A 21,856-nucleotide genomic window follows, 5' to 3' on the forward strand; every position below is an offset into this window, starting at 1 on the left:
ACAATATTTGAAACAATAACCAACAAAATAATTAAACGTAATGACTGAAAAACCATTGCCTAGTAATATGTATATCAGATCTCAACAATGAACTATTGTAACGCGTCACGTTGCCAAGTTGATTTGACATTCTTTCTGAAAAATCTGTGATGTTGTAGAATTTCTCAGTGATGTTCAAACAGCAGATGAAAGTCACAGGGAGAGTCACATCCGGGATGTTGAGGTGTGTAGGCTCTAAGTCTGGAGAGCCTCCGTTTATATTTAACACCTGAAACAGCAACATTGTACTAATACGGGAATACTAATCGTTTGTGTAAAGGTTAAATCTACAAACGTCAATGTATACAAATAATTTCCCGAAATCATACGTTAACAAGTAACTGTAACAAAAATATGGTAAATCTAAAGTCTTTTGAAGTGGGCTATTGCATAAACTCGTGGCAATTCCAATAACTCTATCACACATCGTATTTTGGAGTAAAATATATTAAATTGCAAACATATTACTAACTAGGTTAATAACCCGGTCAACGTAAACATATGTGAGAGAAATATTTTGGAAAAACAATGGTTCGGGTAACTAACACACGGTACCAGATCATGATTAATTTATTTTTCTTCGGTTTCTTGGGTACTACACTGAAATAAAAGCTGGTGTGACCCACACGATATAATTCCATGACCTTTGAAGTGGTTTTACCTCATCGCTGCTGACCCCCAGCTGTTCCCACCATGACTTATGGTCAAGTGCTCTCCACATGGTATACAAATTGTCCGAAAAAATAGATTCCTGTTATTTAATGTACGTTTATTTGTTTCCGGTAACAGCATATAACGTTTCTTTTTTGTAACAGGTGTTCCACACACGTAAACCTTGACAACATTGCTCAGCGTAGGGTGAAGAATCAATGTGTGAGAATCCACAAAAATCACTTATTAGGAGCGTGAGAATCCGCCAAATTGCTATATTTTCAATATTTTTACAGGTATTTCCAATATTTTGATAGGATAAGAGTGTGAGGAGGGATTTTCTCCCGCACCGCAGGGATTCTTTTTCCGCAGCCAGAGGGGGCGGTGCCTAGCCGCCATCTTGGATCACGTGACCCGCTGTCGAACAATCAGAACGCTGGGTTATAGTGGGGCCACGTCTATTGGGAGGGATTTCGTCGCACCAGCCACCATTGGTGTACTTTCGTGCAGACTGCTGTACTTAAATACAAAGTTTGTGGATTGGCCGTTATTTTTCGCAATATCAGATGAGATAAATAAATTAATACGATTAATCAATACGTTCCTCAAGTTCATCATTATTAAAGTTCCCTTGACTTTATTCATTGTCAGAACTATTTACAATTTCCTTTCATATATTCTAAACCATGTTACTTCATTCCTTTTACCTTACTGACGATATTTATATTGTAGCCTATATTTAACTAACAACTGACAATTTTTATCGAAATGGATACAAACCAAAGTTGGCAGGATTTATAAGTTATTAGTAGATTAGTAGAATTATTAAGTTTTAGTAGAACAAATAATATTAGTTAATTACGGTGGATAACGCAGACCCTAGGGTCTTGTGTACGAAGGGCACCACAACGTGTGATTGGGAGGGAAAGAACTAACTACTAAGAAGTCTAACTAAATACGTTGGACTTTGAGCGTGAGTTTAGAGATAGCGCAGGTTCGAATTCTGTCTGTGACCGATGCACTTTTAATCAGTACCATCGAGACCTTTACTGTATCGACTCTACCCTTAATTTGTTTGATAATTCAAGCCAGTGGCCATGAGGACGGGCAGAATAAGGCTAAAAGGGTATCGGCTTATCCTGAAAAAAATATATTTTGGTTCAAGTTAGAACATGAATTTCGCATTTTCTACGATTACTAATTTTTACCTCAACATAAAAATTGTTCGTCAGCATGACCCTGGTGGAGCTCCAAGATTAAGACTGACCCAGGTTTCACGGGACCGATGAATTTCTTTGTTCAATCCCAGAATGGCCTGGAGGCCGAGTAGAGTATTGTCGTGGCCAGAGTAGTACACCATCTTTTTGTCTGACTCCAAAGAGTTTGTTTACCTTTGTCCGCATCAGCTCTACTATTTCTTGGAAGAGTTCTCCTGGAAAACCACTCATCATTATAATTATTGGGAAAGTATCATACTAACCTTTATTAAACTAATGAGATAACAAATGTTCTCTCTACTCTAAATATGTTTCTACTTAGTAATGCACTATACAAAAAACTCTCCTATATTATTAGAATTGTATGTTATAGAATTGTTTTGTACATTTGTAGAAAATGTTGATATTTCAGAAATTCTTTGAATTTCTCTTAAATATTTCAAAATACATTATTGAACGCCTCGGTTGCACGTGTCGTTACTTCTAAATTCAGATGAAATACTTTATATTTAATCACACAAGTGGTCGCATGACATGTTTACATGAAGATATGGAATCGGAAAGATTCATTCGAGACCATTGACACTGGAAGCGACGTTTCAGAGTAGTATCACCTTCTTATCACGTTGCTTTCCAAAAACCCTGAAAGGAATATAATCTTGAGCATTCTGATGGAATATTTCAGATTGAATCACGCAAAGTGGTTCCACAAGAACTTCACGCCCAGTTATGGAATCGGGGAGATTCTTAGGAGACCATTAGTACTGGACGTGACTCTGCCAATTGCTACAGTTTGGATATCAGATACGCCTATCGAAGTTAAAGTTAAGGAAACATAAATACTTTCCAAGAATCTAGTCTGGATGGTCAGTGTCGATGGCTATGGTTTGTAGTAGTTTGGATATCAGATACGCCTATCAAAGTTAACGTTAAGGTAACATAAATACCTTCCAAGAATCTAGTCTGATGGTCAGTGCCGATCGCTATGGCTTGTAGCACATTTGGATATCAGATAGGCTTATCGAAGTTTAACATTAAGGTAACATAATTACCTTCCAAGAATCTAGTCTGATGGTCAGTGTCGATTGCTATGGCTTGTAGTAGTTTGGATATCAGATAGGCTTATCGAAGTTAACGTTAAGGTAACATAATTACCTTCCAAGAATCTAGTCTGATGGTCAGTGCCGATTGCTATGGCTTGAAGTAGTTTGGACATTAGAAACCCCAGCGGCTGCGGGTATACTTTTTTAGACCATTCAGGCAGAGGCAGCCCGTCTTCTTGCTGAGGACAAGATCGCAATATTTACATTTCGAAAAATCATGGGAATGTCACTCACTTGACATTATTTTCAAATCACAGAGTCATTTTCTATATATACTTAGTATCTATGTGCATTTTACTCATGACCAAAGAACTGCGGTGGAGACATATCCAAGCGTCAAATATTTTTTTAAATAAAAGCTGCAAATTTTAGTTACGTTAATAATATTATCATGCCTTTTCAAAAATAAATGTAAGCAGAACATAGTACCGTTATTTGACCACTATTATACTATGATGAAATGAGTTTCTTTTGGTGTTGTTCATCTTCTCATTAAAGTTCTCTGAAATTAGGTTGGCTAGTGTAAATGGATCTGGAGCGTGAACTGGCCATAAAGCGGTCGGGAATTGCATGCTCGTGAGCGATCTGTTTTGCCTCCAAGCGTTACCTTGCTACATATCTCCTATTTCTGTTATTGAAATTGAGTGTTTCGCTTTAAACTTCACGTAAGATCATTATCACTACTACTTAGGTAAAATTACATTATCTTCCCCTAAAACTTTTACTTTGCTCTCTGATACTTTAAAACCGAAATAGCAATGCATACATTAAAAAGATTTTCCATGATTATTGGACAAGATTAGAGATTATTTCCAGTTTTCTGAAAGTCCGACACCTCATGCCTCCGGCCACGCTTGTTACGGCAGCCATCGCCGTACTAACGGCCTCTAACGGAAATCATCTATCAAGATAGTTTCCCAGACATATAAGGATGTACCCAAGGAGGGGTTTCAAGGGGTCCGGACCACCCTCCCAAATTTTCAATTTTTTCAATTACGTTTTTAGCAAACTTCATTATTATTAAAAAAATCTGTTACTGACATGTACTGATGAAAGATCATTCTAAACATTGACACGTGTAAAAAAATTTAAAGGAACTCAATGGGGATTAAGCTGTTTATAACTGCACTTGCATTACTTTCTGTCCACTCTGGAAAAAGTCAGTTTCTCCAGAGCAAGTACTAGATACGATGGCTCAGAACTCAAGAAGAGTTTTGCTTTTGTAGAAACTCTTTTACATGAAGGAAATAGGATTTTTCCGGACATTTGCCATCGTTCAGTGAAACAAGAAATCAGTAACACTACGTTTCGAGATCTGCAATCTGACCTCTTTTTCAGGTAAAGAAATAACCTAATACATAATTACAAACTAGGTTAAAAGAAACAAATCTTACCAAAGCGTTGTGGCACGCCTAAGTCAGGAATCACAACCTACATGTTGTTTGTCAACTTCACTACGATTTGTTTATTTGTTTTATTTTAATCTAGTTTGTAATTATGTATTAGGTTAGTTCTTTACCTGAAGAAGAGGTCAGATTGCAGATCTCGAAACGTAGTGTTACTGATTACTGAACGATGGCAAATGTCCGGAAAAATCCTGTTTCCTTCACAATCCTTCCATCCTCTTTTACATATTAAAATTTCTCAATGTGTATTTGTATATTATGTACTGTGTTTGCAGGCAATGAAATAATATGTTTGTAGTTACATTACTACATAAGTCTAATCAATTTCAATTATTAATTCTGCACAGCCTTATTAAAACAGTGAATTCACAATTATAAATATCAATCGTCAATAAAACCTATTTAAAGACGTAAAACCTTTGTGTAAATTTCACAATTTTGCTTCTTAAATTAGAATGTTTCTGGGGGAGGCCCCCCATTTTCGTCTTGACAACCCTCAAATTGTTTCCTGGATATGTCCTTGCACACGTAACAGAAAAAAATTTAGAGGGTTTGACCACGAATGCTTAAGAGCTTCCAGATATTATAACGTTTACATGAATATATTTCTGTAAAGAACGTTACAGTTTTGAATCAGATAATCCAATTTGACCAATCACATAATTTACACAAGCTATTTGTTTCAAATGAGGGGCATAAGCAGCACAATTACTATCAATGACTTCATTATTAATTCCCGATAGCCAGGACAAATGTAATCTACTTACTGATTAATAGTTTATAGTATTGATTGTATTCTTTGTTCTTAGTATTTAGTGTTATTATCAGTATTTTATCTTTTAATGACATACCGGATGTAAGAATGATTCCCAAAAAGAGTATAAAGCGATATATCTTGGAATGCCTGCAACTGTTTTTGTGGTTTGGTTGTATGTATCCATATCGTATCCGGAATAAGGAAGAACTTGTGCAAAGAACTCGTTGAGTTCAGAGTCATACTTCTGTTCAAACTCTGCCATGGATTTGTTCTGATCTTCTCGGAATATAGGACAAATGTTTGGTCCCCATGGACGCACCATCTGAAAAAGTGAAATCAGTGTAAGAGAGATTATTACAACTATTCAATAAATACAAGTTCTCTCACCCTATATTATTCCTATTTATTAATCTTTATAAATAATCATTGTAACTAATGAGTAAAGTTCATTTTGAAAACGTAATGAAAATGAAATGAAAAAAAATGCTTTATTAATGAGACCTATCTGAAGGTTACGGTTATCAGGGCCTCGTTACCACTCAACCTCAACAGGCTCTAATAGGTGTATCGATTATATCAATTATTTAATTCATATTAAAAGGTAGATATATTAGAGTTTGTAGCATAGCGTTACATTTTGAAACACTATTAATATACTTATATTCATATTGGCAGATCAACCTTTCATTAATAAAAGAGTTCAAGAGAATTTTCTTTTTCACTTAGGGTCGGAAGATAAGGATACATCTAATTGCACTCCAGGACTTTTGGACTGCTTATAGAGTAACATGACATCTTTTGTCAGATCCTATGTTACAGCTTAAAAGTAATAAAGGAACTAATGGTTTTTACTAACTTCGCCTGTAAAATATAAAGAGCTCATTCATTCATTAATGTTTGATCTAATTTTGGTGAGCACTTATTCTTAGTAATATCTCCTAAATCAAAGCAGTTTGATGCCTAATTTTTTACACAGTTTTCGTACTGATTTAAAATCGAACGTTACACAGTACTTCTAAAATTGTACATGTTCCAGTTGCTGTTTACTGCAACTGCCTTCCTAATCTTTGTTCCAGGAACGGTGATAACCGTTTAAAGAATCTGTATTGTAACAGTACCAGTAACAGTAATGTGTACCGGTTACTTTCGGTTTGCGGTAATAGATACTCTCGGGACAGACGAGTACCGGTACAATTGTACCTGTTACAGTAGACCCGACACACCTTTGGTCCCAGCCACTCCAACGATTATCCTCCCATTGAACTAAACCTATGTATGAACCCCCCACCAAAAATCTGGACATTTGCGGATTAGATAATAATAACAATAAATTAATGTATTGCAAAAATTACAACGTGATCATGGTATTGCAATCATCAGTTTAAATTAAAATTTTGCTTTTAACTTCTTTCAGTACTTTATTTAGACACACAAAATGTTTTATCTACCAATTCTCATTCTTTCTTTAATGTCTCACCTCTGGCTTCGAGACCGCTTAGCCAATCACGTGGTCTCTCTGTTAAACTCGTCTATACTTGACGAATTTCAAACGGGCTTTGTGACACTTATGTTCGTTTCCAGTAAACTACTGAAAAATTGATCTCCTGCTTGAGCAGGCAAAATTTAATGGGATACAGTTCCCAGATCGGTACTTCCCCCTGAATCTAGTTTCAGACGAGCGGAACTAGCTACCTCTTATGTTTTCGCACTTTGACTTGAAAAAGCGATATTAAAAGTAATAGAGGCAGAAAAGTGTTAACAGTTGAAGATTTTTAAATGTTGGAATTTACGACTGTCTCCAGTGAATTTCGGCAATTATTCTGGATAATTTTTTAGCTTTTTTACAGATACCAAATGTAAGTAACAAATAGGTTTTTCCCTCAATGTAGGTTCTATTAGCAGGTATAAAGCAATATGAGCTAATGACGCAGTGTAGCGGGTCTAACGGTTATCTCAAGATAACCGGATCAAGCAACGTCGAACGTAGCTGCTGCCTGGATGAGTGACCGCTGAGCGATACTGTCCTTGCAAGCAGCCCGCTTGCCCGGCCATTGGTGGTGGTTTGGAAGTCACCTTTTTGCCGTTGGTACCCAGGTTGTGTTAAAGCCGCCTTCTTATCCCTTACTTCGCCTGGTAAAATAAGCCATCTTTGTTTTACTTTAAACTAGCCAGAGGTAAAACAGCAATTAAATTAAGTAAAGTTATGTTTGTTAGATAAAGTCTAGAATTCATAGCAAAGTAGTATTTTCCTACTTAGTACACTAGACATTTAGTGAGTTAGATCGTTCTGTGTGAATTTGTTACAGTAGGTACTTTAAAAATAAAACACTAAACATTATACTCACGGAATTACGGTCTCGAGGGTTAGGATAGATAGGTATAGGCTGCCACAGCAGGTTCCTGTTCCAGACCTGGAATCCTGTGGGAGGAAACAGTCCGGCGAGGAACAGCTCAGCGCTCTCCAGAGTGCGCTGCGTAGATGTGCTATAAGCTTGGAACTCCCCAGGCCGGTAGATATCTCCCAGAAACCCACTGTACATGGAACGGAACTGCTTCCCTAAGTTATACATTCGGATGCGACCAAGCTGTAAAAAATAATTAGCAGTTTTAGATTAAATAGATATTGTGAAGGACAGCGGGTTTTTACGGATATTTGCCATCGTTTAGTGATGAAAAAAAAAACAGTAATACTACGTTTCAATATCTGAAATCTGATCTCTTCTTCAGGCGAATAACTAATCTATCACATAATAATTAATCCTGACTTATGTGTGTCACAACGCTCAGGTATGATTTCTTTGTGTTAGCATACATTCTTGTTATGTAAAAGGTTAGTTATTTATCTGAAGAAAAGATCAGATTGCAGATCTCGAAACGAACTATGCAGTTGGCAGTTGGCAGAGGTGGTGATTTGACCTGTCTATTTTTTGCTCCTGACTTAACCTCAAACTTTAATTAATTATGATTTGTTCAATTTGTGAGGATCCAATTCCAGAAGATAATGATTTTGCTTTGTGTTCCATTAATAAGTGCAAGTTGCATTTCGAGTGTGCTAATATTGCTGAAACCACTTGGAATCGAATGGGTGAAAAGAGAAGAAATGCTTGGAAGTGTAAAACCTGCACATCTAGCACAGGTAACACTAAGGACGATTCTGAGTTAATATCCCAAATGCAGTCCGAGTTTTTGATTAAAATGGAAGAAACTATTATTAAACAACTAGCTTTACATACCAAGGAGTTAAAAAAGATATTGATGAATTTAAAACTTCCCTTCAATTTTTTTCTGCTAAGATCGATACTTATGAGATTCAGGTATCTGATTATTTGAGTAGAGTTTCTCAGGTTGAGCAGCATCATGTGAAAATATCATGCTCGAAAATAAACACCTTACTGAAGAAAATAAACTCCCTGAAGGTTAAATTAGAAACCATGGAACAATATAGTCGTAACAAAAACATTGAAGTTATAGGCATACCAGAACTGGAGGGAGAAAAATATACCTGAAGTCGTGAATAAGTTATCAGGGTTATTAAATGAGACTATTGACTATGCAACTGACATTCAGCGGCGGCGCATAGGGTACCTACAAAACGTAAGTCGGGTGTAAGGCCATAGTGATACAATTTGCAAATAGGCAAAAACGAAATTCAGTGCTCGCGAAAGCAAAAAGCAAGGATAATATGGCTTGTCTCAAGTCTACAAACTTTGTACCTAATGCCCCTGACACTAAAATTTATGTAAATGAAACACCTAACTGGATTCTACAAAGAACTTCTATTCGAGGCAAAAAAGTTACGGGACGTGGGCTATAAGTATGTGTGGATAAAGGATGGTAAAATCTTTACTAGGAAGACAGATACAACTAGAATCATCCAGATATTCTCTCAAACTGACATAAAAAAACTACTGAACTCTAGTTGAATAGCTTCTATCAGTAGTTTGTTAATGTATTATACATTTAAATGTGTGTTATGGTGGAAATAACCTAGAGGACTTACATATTTTTCACATAAAACATTCGAAGCATACGTAAGCACTTTGATGAACTTTTAATATATTTAAAATCACAAAATATAAACTATCACATTATAATCCTTAGTGAAGTCTGGTGTAAGGGTGATGAAGAGACTAAATTCAATATTTCCTGGCTACAACATGCATCTACAACCTAGACAACATAATCAAGCTGGTGGGGTTAATAATCTATATGGACTCTGACCTATATTATCAATATCAGCTTATTTGCTTTCCTACAGCTGAAATAATTAATGTTATTCTACCTGTCTCCATTAACAACCATCACTTTAAATTTTTCACTCTATGGCATTTACCGTTCTTGTAGACATACTTATGCAGCTTTTGAAACAGATTTTCACAGTATATTAAATAACAAAGTTGACCCAACTGTTATAATAGGTGACATAAATATATGTACATTAAGAAATTCAGGCTCTGGCAAAAAATACATTGATATGTATTCTTCTTATGGATTTAAAAAAAAAACTATGTCAAGTCACCTACTAGGGTTTGTAATGGTGTCTCTTCTTCTTTGGATCATGTCTTAGTTAGAAACACAAAGAATGTAAAAATTTAGCTGTGATGTTATTCCTGCAGGTATAACTGACCATTGGGTATTGGATGTTAAAGTGTCAATTAAATGTAAACATTACTCAAAAATCATCCTTATACAAATGTTTAGATTATAAAAAGTTGCGTACACTTATTGATGCGTACTGATTGGACGCCTGTTTTTGTCAATGATGATGTCAATGTAAGTTTACAGCATTTCTATGATTTGTACAATATATGTTATGATGCTTCTTTCAGTTTAAAAAAAATTAACTAGTAAAAACAGAAAAACGTAACCCATGGATAACTGAGGAAATGGTTAACTTAGTGAATAGGAAGAACTACTTGTATAAATTGTATATTACTAACAAAATGAATATAAATTTAAAATCCCAGTATCATGAGATGTCCAAACTAGTAAACAGTAGAATAAAAAAATGTAAGCTAAACTATTACTCATCGCTAATAGAAAATAATTATGGAAACACTAGATATTACTGGAAAATTTGTGAAAAATATAATGAAAAAAGATACAATAAAAATTTACTATATATAAAGTGTAATGGTAAAGATGTAGAGGTGGCAGGCAATGAGGTTTTTGTTGCTAATTGTTTTTAATGATTATTTTGTTAATGTAACATCAAAGCTAAAACAAGATGCATTTGGCTATGATTTATTTGAAAACAACTTTTCAACAATAGTTCGGCTGTATTTGAAAATTTTTTTTGTTACACAAAACTTAGTTCTTGAGGTTGTGATAAAATGAAGAATAAAAGAAGCTGTGGTATTGATGGCATTGATATTGTAACAGTAAAGAACAATATTGATATTTTTTTACCAATTCTGCATCACATTTTTTCTAAGTCGCTCGCTCAAAATGTTTTTTCCTGATACATTTAAGATAAGCTTGTGTTATACCAATCTTCAACATGGAAGCAAAAACCGAATTTTTCATCGTATCGCCCTATATCCCTCATTAATACTCTAGCTAAAATATTTGAAACCTTAATTAAGAATCAGCTTTTGGATTACTTGGTGTCTAGGTCTATATTTTCCCCATATCAGTTTGGATTTCTCCCAAATAAGGGGACTGACTTGGCCATACAAAACCACATTCAGTGCATAGCAGAATCTGTTGACAGGAATAAATTCACTGCAGCTGTCTACCTTGATTTTCAGAAGGCTTTTGACCTGGTCGAGATAGACATACTCATGAAAAGATTTGAAACCTATGGTATAGCTGGAAATGCATTGGCTTGGTTAAATTCTTTTTGCAGGAAAAGAAAAGCAACTTGTAAAAAGTGAACAAATATGTTAGCAATACATTTAGAGTTGAGGCACGGAGTGGCTCAGGGCGGTGTTCTAGGACCAATAATGTTTAATATATTCATAAATGAGCTGCTGAAAATTAAATTAAACTCAAAGATTTTTGCTTATGCAGATGACACTGCAGTGGTATGCTCTGCATACAATAAAAGTAGGTTAAAAGACATCTAATATCAAGTGATCTTGAAAGGCTTTCGCAATGGTTGTCAAACAATAAGCTCCTAATAAATGTTAGTAAATCAAAATGTATACTCTTTTTTTGATAGAAATATATCTTGTGAATCTCTGCAAAAGAAAATAAGTTTTATTGTCATAAACACCAAATGTATCTATGGTTGCAACTGTGATGTAATAGAAATAGTGGATAATGTAAAATACTTAGGTCTAACTATTGATAGAGATCTAAAATGGAATGTCTTTATAAACACATTAAGCACTAAACTAAGAAAAATTAATTATGCTATATATCATATGAGAGGTTTTTTGAAACCCAATCTGCTAAGACAACTATATACCTCTTGGTTTGAAGGCACTTTGCAGTATGGAATAATCCACTATGGAGGTACCTACGAGTCTATTTTAATTACCAATAAAAAATTCACAAAGAATTTGCTGTGAGAAATATTTATAATTTAAAGAAATATGATAGAATTACCATTCACATTTATTTAAGGAAGACAACATTTTAACTTTTAATCAACTTTATGTTTATCATTGTTTAAATTACATCTATAAATTCTTAGACAGTTTCGACATTAAAAAAAATGTAGTTTAATACAAGATCATCGCAAGTAAAGCAAATTTCAATGCCAAACTACACCAAGGAGTTGGCAAGAAAGCAATTCACTTATACAGCCATTAAACATTTCAATGCATTCATAATGAACTATGGTGACAGTCTATTGTATGAATCCAAAACCAAAATTTAAGATAAAAAAGTAGAGAATATGTCAAAAACCTAAATTCTTAATAATTTTATTTTTATTGTTGTGTCACATTAAAATATAGTTTATCTCATATTTAAAAATTGTTATGTTTTAAGTTTGTTATCAATGTCTGTTGTTAAGCTGTTATTGAAATTGTTTGTTGTTAGATCTATATTGCTGCATTTGTTATTGTTATGTATGTGTATGTATATATATTTTATATTAAATCCTGTTATTGTTGGAATTATGTTAAATAACTTAATATATTTGTAACAGTTGATTAATTTTTTGTATTTTAATCATGTACTACTGATATGTGTGTATATGTATATAATATTTATGGGTATGTATATGGGTATATATATGTATATATATATATGTATATATATGTGAATGTGTGTATATAATCTGCCTAATGTAGTCCTTATGTTTGTTAAGTTTTTTACTATTATTTGGTTTTGTTTGATTTGTGTAATAGTTTATATACTTATAATATCTAAAAAAACGTTGTTGAAACATGCAAATTATTTAAATTTAAGTGTCACCTTCTGCCAAAAGAGACTGAATAGGCTTTAAATGTACTTTGCCAACTGTATGTAAAATGTATATATATATAATGCCAATATATTAAAAAAGAACTTGTTTTCCTTTTTCCACACGTGCTTTGTGTAGCACATGGAATTGTATTTTTTTGTAAACTTGCTGATAAATAAAGATTTTTGTGAACTGTGAACTGTGAACTGTGAACTGTGAACTGATTTTCTCCATCACTGAACGATGGTTAGGTATTTTCACTAGGCATTAAATTGATTAAAGGATATATGTTACTGAACCAAACGCTTAAAACCAGCTAAAGCAAGAAGTGCGCTTTCTGGGGTGAAAGAGAGAGGTCGATGACTTGCTTCGTGATCCTAGAAAGAATCTGTAAATCATTTATACGTTTAACGCAATGTGAATTCAGCTACAGTTCAAATTCTTCTTAGTGCAGCGTCTGATGGGGTTCCACATTTCATACAAATTTATATGTTGCTGACTCATAATTCTAAACTTAATAAAAGCTTGCTCAATTTTATAACCTTTGGTTTATATTAAAAACAAATCATGCATACAAATTTCTATTTGCTTATTCAATTATGGTGTGGGAAATGTTAGAGTTTGTGTTCCAGAGCTAAAAAACAACAAACGTTCGCGACGTTATTGTAATAGTTTTAGGTTAATTTTCTTTACAGCTAACCTATTGGAACTGTCCTCTTGTTAGCACTTACCAAATTATATGTAATACCTTTCTCTCAACAGAGCTCCTGAGCACAATACTACAGACTTTCAAGTGTTGATACATACGGTATATAAATCGGCTTGTGGAAACGACAACTGTCCCAAAAATCCCAAACAAGCACAATCCTTGGTACAAAAGTGTATCTTATAAATATCACGGCTGAGTCTATTGCCCAACTCATTACGCCATTACGATTCAATATGATGGGCATTCAAACTTTAAAACCATCACCACACCTCCTTTGTTTTTAAACAATAAAAGAATTTTCTGGAATGCTTATGACAGTTCATAAGCATTCATAAGCATTTATTACATATAAATCTAACGAGAATAAGTAATTTCTCGGACCATAGCATGGCGTAATAACGGAAGCTGTGAGCTCTTCTTGCTGAGAATAGATAATCGAAAAGAAGTTGTGGCATTAGAACTTTTTATGAGGCAAAATCTTTATTAAACAATGTTCAAAAGTCGTGCTGCACCGATTGGCACATAATCGATGTGTCATGCCGGCCCGAAACACGATGATACGACGGTATAATTTAGCGTTTCTTTCTCCTAGCTAACAGTTCAACATGTAACCGCTAGTTCCTAGGTGTGTTCTATTCCCTTCTCCAGTGTGCCACTTTCTTACTTCTTTGAGCGAGATTTCACTAGCTGTTAAATCCCAACGCTTTACTGAACTTCGTGCAGCAAAAGATTTTCTTCCTTATTTGACTCTTTAAGTGATCTTCACAAGTTCCGTCACCACTTTATTACCTTTTATTTGATAAATCATTTATTTAATGAAAAATACCGAATTGTCCAAATTAAAATGCAATGTTCCCTGAAAATTAGGTATTAGTCGTTAACTATTGTTTCATTTGTATTTCATATGCGGAGTTATTTTCAAAGCTTTAAAGTTTCAAATTGTTATAAAGAAAACGGAATGTAACTTGAAGATTAATGAAGTGTTATATTACTGAAATAACATTTTTTGAATTATGTGGCTTCATGAAGCGTGTAATCTTTAAGCATTAGCGTATTATTTTGGGTATTGATTTAGTTTTTTTATAAAGTTGTCCAAGTGAATATCATTATTTAGGTCTTCTTTTGAAAGTAAAATTTTTACTTTTAGACCATAGTTTATTTATTGTAGATTAGCGCAAGAGAAATTTCTATTTCATAATTAACATTAATATACTCTTTGAACGAAATTAGAATATATAATTTATTGACATTTAAATTTAGTTTTTCTTTGCTCGTTAGATAAGGGATCAATATTATAAAGTCAATTTTTAATTGAATTTTAAATTTCTACTTTTAATAAACATTGGTACATTAGTATTATTTTGACAATAATTCTGCGTGGGATCTAAATTAGCTCTCGGGGTTAAATAGGTCACGTATAAAAAATATAGAAATGTAATAATAACTTTATACTTTTATTTACTATTTTTAAACATATTTGATGGCTGGCACATCGAGTGATTAATGCCTTCCTATGACGTTACTGCGTCTATTGCAAGTTTCATTTGGTTCAGAAGAAATCAGCTATTTCAGAAATGTGTATATTGTCTCAATAAACCAACAAGTTATTGCTCTTGGGTGTGTTTATAAGGTCTCTTATTTTACAGCTACAGCCATCTTGTGCATATAGCGTGTGTAATTTCTACGGCACGTAACTTTTATTGTCGCCGTTCACATATTTACTACCTAAGCCTGTCACTCCATAGATGGCTGTCCGGGCGATCACATCTCCGTGACTAAAAACATAACATTGGATAAGTTACCCCTTATGTAACTAGCACAATAGCAATGTGCCAATGGCGCAGTGTAGCGGGTACAGCGGTTACCGCGAGATAATCGAATCAAGTACCGTCGAGCGTGGCTGCTGCTTGGATGGGTGACCGCTGAGCGATCCTGTTCTTGCAAGCAGCTTCCTGCCTGGCCATTGGTGATGGCTCGGAAGTCACCATTAAAACATTGGTTCCCAGGTTAAGCGTTAAAGTGGGAGTCTTAGCCCTATCTTCGTGTGGTAAATAAGACATCCATTATTTACTTTTACTTTTTACAATCAAAACTACCGCTTGCCCTATTTGTGACAAGCGGAAGGACTTTATAGCCCCACCTTCGCTTATAAATATCCGCACTTTTAATCCTTACCTCTGTCAGCTCTTTTGGACCGTAAGGCCAAAACTTGGTGTCATTCATTTGATAAGGGCAGCTTGGATAAGTAAATTGAGGCCCCCTGTTACCATGCCTGGATATCTGAAACATGCCGTGTACAAAAGGTGATTAAGTAGCTATAAATAAAACATGTTTACACTATTTACTTTGTCTTTGATACAGCAGAGAATATGTATAAGTTCGTTTCGTTCTTCATAATGAGAGTATATATTTTTAGTTGATTAATGACTTTCATCTAAAAGCTATATACAGAATAATATAATATATCAGATAATATAGTATGATATATCAGAAATAGTTTCCTTAACATGTGTCTACACTAGCCGCGATCTTGTTTTCAGATGCACTGTGACAACTTTAACCCCTTTACTCTTACTTACTTGTGGTTTAAAGAAATGTGTTATTTTTTAATATTTACGTATTATGCATCCAAACATATTTGTTTTTTGTGTTTCTATTAGTAATTTTGACAAAAATCTCAGCCCATTATGATACTTATATTTTCAAAAAGAATACACCTTAGAAAAAAAGTCATACAGCTTATATATGCTTATTAACCATATCTGTAATTAGACGTGTATATAAGGAGGGCTCAGGGGCTCTAGCCACCCACTATCGAAACTACGGAAGGCAATCATTAAAATAGCACCTATTAATTTGTTTTAGGCCAAAACACATTTATGAAGTCTTAAAGCTCAACAATTTTCCGAGAAAGATACCTGAGCTCCTGTCTGAGAAATATGAAATAAAGGCAACGTACTTACTGCGACGACAAATTTCAGTGTTGTTACAGCTCTGGAGCCGATTAAGTTGGCATCACTTTGCTGACTAGGAGTGGTAACACTGGGTGATAGTGACTCATCGCTCAGGCTATACGCAATCGCCAACACTGCAAATGTTACAGCGCACAGGAAGATGAGACCTGTTGACATTAGTTACTGGTGAGTATTTTACAATTCATGTTTCCGTATAATCACAATAGGCTACTTATATTTATATACAGAACAATATATGAAATGTTGAATAATTTAAGTAAGACTTGTGAAGATTCCTAAATGATATGCGATTATATTTTACGTAACTGTATTGTTTTACACACACACAAAATCCAAACGTTTTTGCAAGAAAGCTAACTTCAAAACAAAAGTTTCACGTCTTGTTCTTAACTTTGACTTTATTCATTAATCCAAAGATAACAGTAGTACCGACATAGGCCTTAAGGAGAAGACGTTTGACTTGTCCTTTTTCTGGGAAAACGTTTATGTATATTTGCTTTATCTGTAACCTGCTGGAAATCACCAACTACACATCGCACGTCGACTTCTAATATTGCACCATTCAAAATGACCAGGAGAATCAAAAAAGAGCTTTTATAAAGCGGTTTCACCGATTTTTCAGCAATCTAATGAACACATTGTCTCCCTTGTTTAAGTGAGTCGTTAAATTAAAGATTTGGGGGTTGTCTTAAGATGTAACTACGTACACTTACATGCTAAAAATGATTGAGAATTTGTGTTGAAGACAACAGTTATCATAATTAAAAACTACTTTATCACTGTCATTGTCTTATGTTTTAAACCATTTTCCAATACTTTAAAATTCAAGTTCCTATTTCACCCTTCTTCTGTCTCCCTTATGCCATAAGAAGCATTGAACATCATCCCATATATCAACAGTCAGGTTCTATCTTTACAATAATTACTTCAGATTTACAATACTATATAATAGAGAAAATACTGGTTTTGGTGCAGACAGTTTATACTTATAAATAATACACAACTAAACCTTTCTTTCTCAAAATATTGAATAGTGTTTTTTATCTCAAAAATGTCCGTTTGTGTTTCGTGAACTTCTATTTTATTATTTCCACCTGATTTATTAATACCAACTGTATTTTTCTTTGTGACTTTTACAACTTAACTCCAACTATCTTTAATAAGCAATTTTTAGCAGAAGAAACACCACGATTTAAGCTGAAAGAGTATTATAGCTCAAAATATTTGATAAAAATGCAAGGAAAAGTGACATAAAATAGTAAGTTGTCAACGAAAATAGATACACTGAAACAAACTACTAGGCAAGAGTGACAAATCTTAGAGTTATGAATTACAAACGACCTCTTACTTACATTTAATTATGAAAAATATCACTTTCTGAAACATATCACTATTAATCGCAACGCCGGGAAGTATCCGTAGGTTTCTAGTCTGAAATTACATTTTTCCAGCTCGAGATAATACGGTATGTTAATATACAATAACGCAATGGTTGCTACGTGAAAAGCTTTATATAATGTTGCACGTGACTCTCTGCAAGGTTATGTATTCAAACGAGGCGCATCTAATGGTGGTATTATCTAAAAAACGATGTGTCACTTTTGAAGTCGACGTGTGACATAGTTTATTTATCCTTCCTTGTTCCCTTAACTCTTAAAAGCCAATGTATATAATGCTAATAGAAAATGCTGTTATTCATAATAATTGTTTTAAAATGCTTCTGATCAGACCACGACCTGTTTCATATGAGGAGGAGGTATTATTCGTAAGATAGTTGACACTTAGACTTCACGTATTTATCTACTTTCCATTCGTAATCTTCTTTACGCATTTAATAATATGTGCAATAAGAATCTACTTCTTTGTGTAAAGTGTTGTTTATAAACATGACTTGAAAGGATAGCATGTTTCCGAAAATTTACCATCCCTAAAGTTAGAAAATTGAGTACAACTAATACTTTTCGAGGACTGAGACCTATCCTATTCTTCAAGTGTCAAAAAGGTGTACAGTTAAGCATAGACACAGATTGAAAGTCTAATTAGTATGTACGATCAACCCACGCAAGTAAAGATTAAACAACAGTGAAACGTTTTCAAGCGTTGGTTTCACTGAATTTAGAAGGAATACTGGGCCCTGATGTAAAAACTATCAGGCACGTGGACCTTTCCTGGAAGACAAGGACCAATTCAACACTTCCGGAACCTATATGGAGCAAGGCACCAGCTTTGAAGAACCAAAACTAAATCTCTGCCCACTGGAGAACAATTCGGCGCTGGTTACAAGAGAAGAGAGCTATAAAAACCTCTCTCTGAATAAAATTGGTAAGACAAGCCCAACTATGGCCAAAAATAGAAAAAAAGGCAAGGAACAGTTATTGGTCCGACCACCGGCCAATAAAAGTAAAAGTGCCTGACGCCACCACAGAATAATTTCATGTCAAAAAACTCAAGTATATGACTCAGGAGCCAGGGTAACAAGATCGAATAACAAACATACGGAAAAATACATCAGCACCCACAAGAGACGATTACAGTCTAAGGAAAAATCAATATAGGCATCAAAGCTACCTATGCCAATAAATTTCTAGTATACACATAATATTTTAGATAAAAACAGCAAACGTAAGACCGAAGACAGATGCCTGTCAACAAAGTGTTTGTATTATTAGTACTTAAACCAGGATGGGATTAATTTACCATTACTTAATATTAAACTAATATACAACACTGTGATATTGAGTAATGTTACTAATTAATTAGTATATGGTTTGTTTACACGCGCAGCAGTCTCATATCAATACGCTGTCTGCGGCAGACGCCCTTGAGCGCTTACTGTCATAGACAAGTCTATTTACCAAGGTTATACAATCGCTAATCGCGGCACTGTTGTATTCTCGGCACGCAAAGATAAGATAAGACACGCCGCGATATTGCCATTTTAAACTGCCAAACCGCTCTTGCAGTTCAAATTGGCAATATTAAGATGTAATATTTTACAGCGAATTACAGTAAAGTAATGTTTTATTTTACCAGGTGAAGTTAGGGCTAAGAAGCCCTCTACAACACAGCCTGGGGATAAACGGCTGAAAGGTGATTTCCGAACCACCACCAATGGCCGGGTAGGTGGACTGCTTGCAATGACAGGATTGTTCAGCGGTTACCCATCCAAGCAGCAGCCACGTTCGACGTTACTTGATCCGGTTATCTCGCGATAACCGCCTTACCCGCTACACTGCGCCATTGGTAAATTACAATCAGTAGAAAGTTTTAGACTATCTCTGGATCTCCAACGGTTTTTTCACACATACAGTTGAAATAAGCCGTTGGGATTTTATATTTCCTTTTGTGGCGTTCCAATTATTATTATTGTCTATATTTCATTTTCAATGTTAATTTAATTTTCAATGTACGTAAGAGTAGACTGTTTCTGACATACGGCTTTTCACTTGATTCATACCTATTAGTTTTTGATTACTTATGGTCAAGTTTTTGATTATTTAAGACCTTTTTCCTGGTAATAAGTACCTCAGTCTCTTGCTCAGGTACTGTTTACGGAATAAGTCCTTACGGACGGTATAGCACGTTAGTATATAGCAGCTACGTCCATTATATCACGACAGTGTAGCAGTGTACTAAGAAGAACAAACATGTCAAATCGGTTGATCACAAAAATTAAGAAATACACAATTTTTTAGCAATTTTACATCTCTAATTATATTTTACTACCATAAGCAGATAGCAGAGATAAATGGTAGAATAAAGGATTAATGTCTATACTCTTCAAAAACAGTTATCTAATCCAAACAGCTTCCGAAATGTTTTACCTGACTCAGTGTCAAAAGCTAAACGTCTATATTCTAATACTGCAATGTACCAGATTGTCTAAAACATGAAAAAACACACTTACTAACATTCATATTTAAAACATTTTCAATCGATTGTTTATTTATATCAAGGTCTGATATCATAAACGTAATTGACTCCAAATTGAACATATACGGAGAATAACACGGTAATGTACAGTCACCAGTTTAAATAATTTAATGTACGAGTATTATGTGCTTATGAATGTAAAAATAATATAATATGTTAAGTACCGTCTCATGAGAGAGCCATATTTCTCGTTCTCTATATTATTGATCAAACCTCTTCTCTTACATAAGACCTCAGAAACTGAACAGAATTCTCACCAGAGCTGTAACTATGCAACTTAATTAACAAAATTTCAGTATTGATGGATCAAAATCCTATAATGCATAATATCCATCGTCTTATCCCTTAGTCATATAATTTCCCTTCTCTTTTCCATCGATACATAATCTAGGTCTCTAGTACTCCGCTTATGACCTTTTCTGAATGGAAAACTGATGTAGTAACTTATGCTATTGTAATTATATCATTGGTTAATACACTGACAATACAGTATTTATCCAAGCGGAATCTTCCAACATCTTTTCAACTGAACTATTTTCATCTTAAGAAAGTTTCAAATCATGATGGTCTACAATTTCACACTATCTGGACACTTAAAATGAACCCTAATGGCCAATGACTCATCTTAAAGTAGCCCAATAGCTCACTTTTATTTAAGGTTCTCCAGATTTTACATATTCCTTATGAACATCCACATTGGTCTTTAATTTATAGAATGTAGAAACTACAAGATTAGGCAACACAAAGGTTTTGATGAAGAATATGATAGAAAAGGCTATTAGTATTCAGAAGCCTACGGGAATTCCCAGACTCTAAGATTTTATTGTGATAAGAAATAGCCCAATTTCGTAATGGAGATTTTGGATAATTATAATAACAAACGTTTGCTCTTTATAAGGGACATTTATAAAAACAATTTGGTTATCTGCAGAAATTTCTGATACGGACCTGATCTCTTTCTCCTGTGTAAAATGGAACCAGAGTTCAGTATTTTAGGATAATCACGATAAAACAGCTGTGTGTCTTAGGTAGTAACTGAAGGCACTCAGAATTCACAAAAGCTCACAACTGATAAGTTTTAAAATAACACGATTAATCGATATGTAAATTATATATAAATTTAATCGATGTTCTTAAACAATAGTATTCTATTAGTGTAATATCAACCTGATTGTGGTGCAGGACACAATTCTCTCATGTCTTGGTGACCTCATTGGTGTGTGGTACTTGATGACTGCTGGACACTTCTTCACCTTAGACTCACCTAAAATCATAACGGAAGGTTTGTATACGAGTCAATTTAACATTCGTTTTAATAGGGACAACAGTGATACTTCATCGTTTGGCTTTATTTAGGCCCATAATTTGTATCTTGTAAGTTATTTATGGTCTGATAAGAACCTGACATCCAGAGATAATAAATCTAATTTTAAAAATTACATTTCTTCTTCCTGTTATAGTTCACATACGTGTGAGCCAAAGTTTATTGTTTATCTTAATAATAGATACCTATACAATTAGTAACACGAGTGAATAATTTTAAAGCGATAGGATTGTTAATAGAATTCTGCTAAATTTTTTCTGTCTTACTTGAACATATCGTCAGATTACATATATAACGCTTAAATACACAATATTAATTAAATAAAGTCTTCCTTTATCCAAAAAAACGTTTTTAATACACTAGAAAACTTTTTGAACATGCTCAT

General features: G+C 34.2%; 1 protein-coding gene across 1 annotated transcript; it reads right to left on the reverse strand.

Moving 5' to 3' along the window:
* Positions 1-1,964: 1,964 nt before the first annotated feature.
* LOC124373660 (lysosomal acid phosphatase-like) lies at positions 1,965-21,384 on the reverse strand. Its single transcript, XM_046832012.1, has 7 exons — positions 21,315-21,384; positions 16,203-16,360; positions 15,415-15,519; positions 7,519-7,758; positions 5,268-5,495; positions 3,063-3,189; positions 1,965-2,122 (listed from the first exon to the last, which is right to left on the reverse strand). The coding sequence occupies exons 1-7, from the start codon at positions 21,343-21,345 to the stop codon at positions 1,965-1,967; spliced, it is 1,047 nt and encodes a 348-aa protein (XP_046687968.1). The 5' UTR covers positions 21,346-21,384.
* Between the last annotated feature and the right edge of the window lie 472 nt (positions 21,385-21,856).

Source organism: Homalodisca vitripennis, unplaced genomic scaffold (genome assembly GCF_021130785.1).
Source record: "Homalodisca vitripennis isolate AUS2020 unplaced genomic scaffold, UT_GWSS_2.1 ScUCBcl_6097;HRSCAF=13151, whole genome shotgun sequence".
Classification (NCBI taxonomy): domain Eukaryota; kingdom Metazoa; phylum Arthropoda; class Insecta; order Hemiptera; family Cicadellidae; genus Homalodisca; species Homalodisca vitripennis.

Bases quoted from the DNA above. Each gene is read 5' to 3' on its own strand.
- LOC124373660 (XM_046832012.1), bottom strand. From the start codon at position 21,345: ATGAGAGAATTGTGTCCTGCACCACAATCAG. The intron at 16,361-21,314 runs GTTGATATTACA...TAATGTCAACAG, and splicing joins GTGTCCTGCACCACAATCAG to GTCTCATCTTCCTGTGCGCT. The intron at 2,123-3,062 runs GTAATTATGTTA...GTGGTTTTCCAG, and splicing joins TCAGACTAGATTCTTGGAAG to GAGAACTCTTCCAAGAAATA.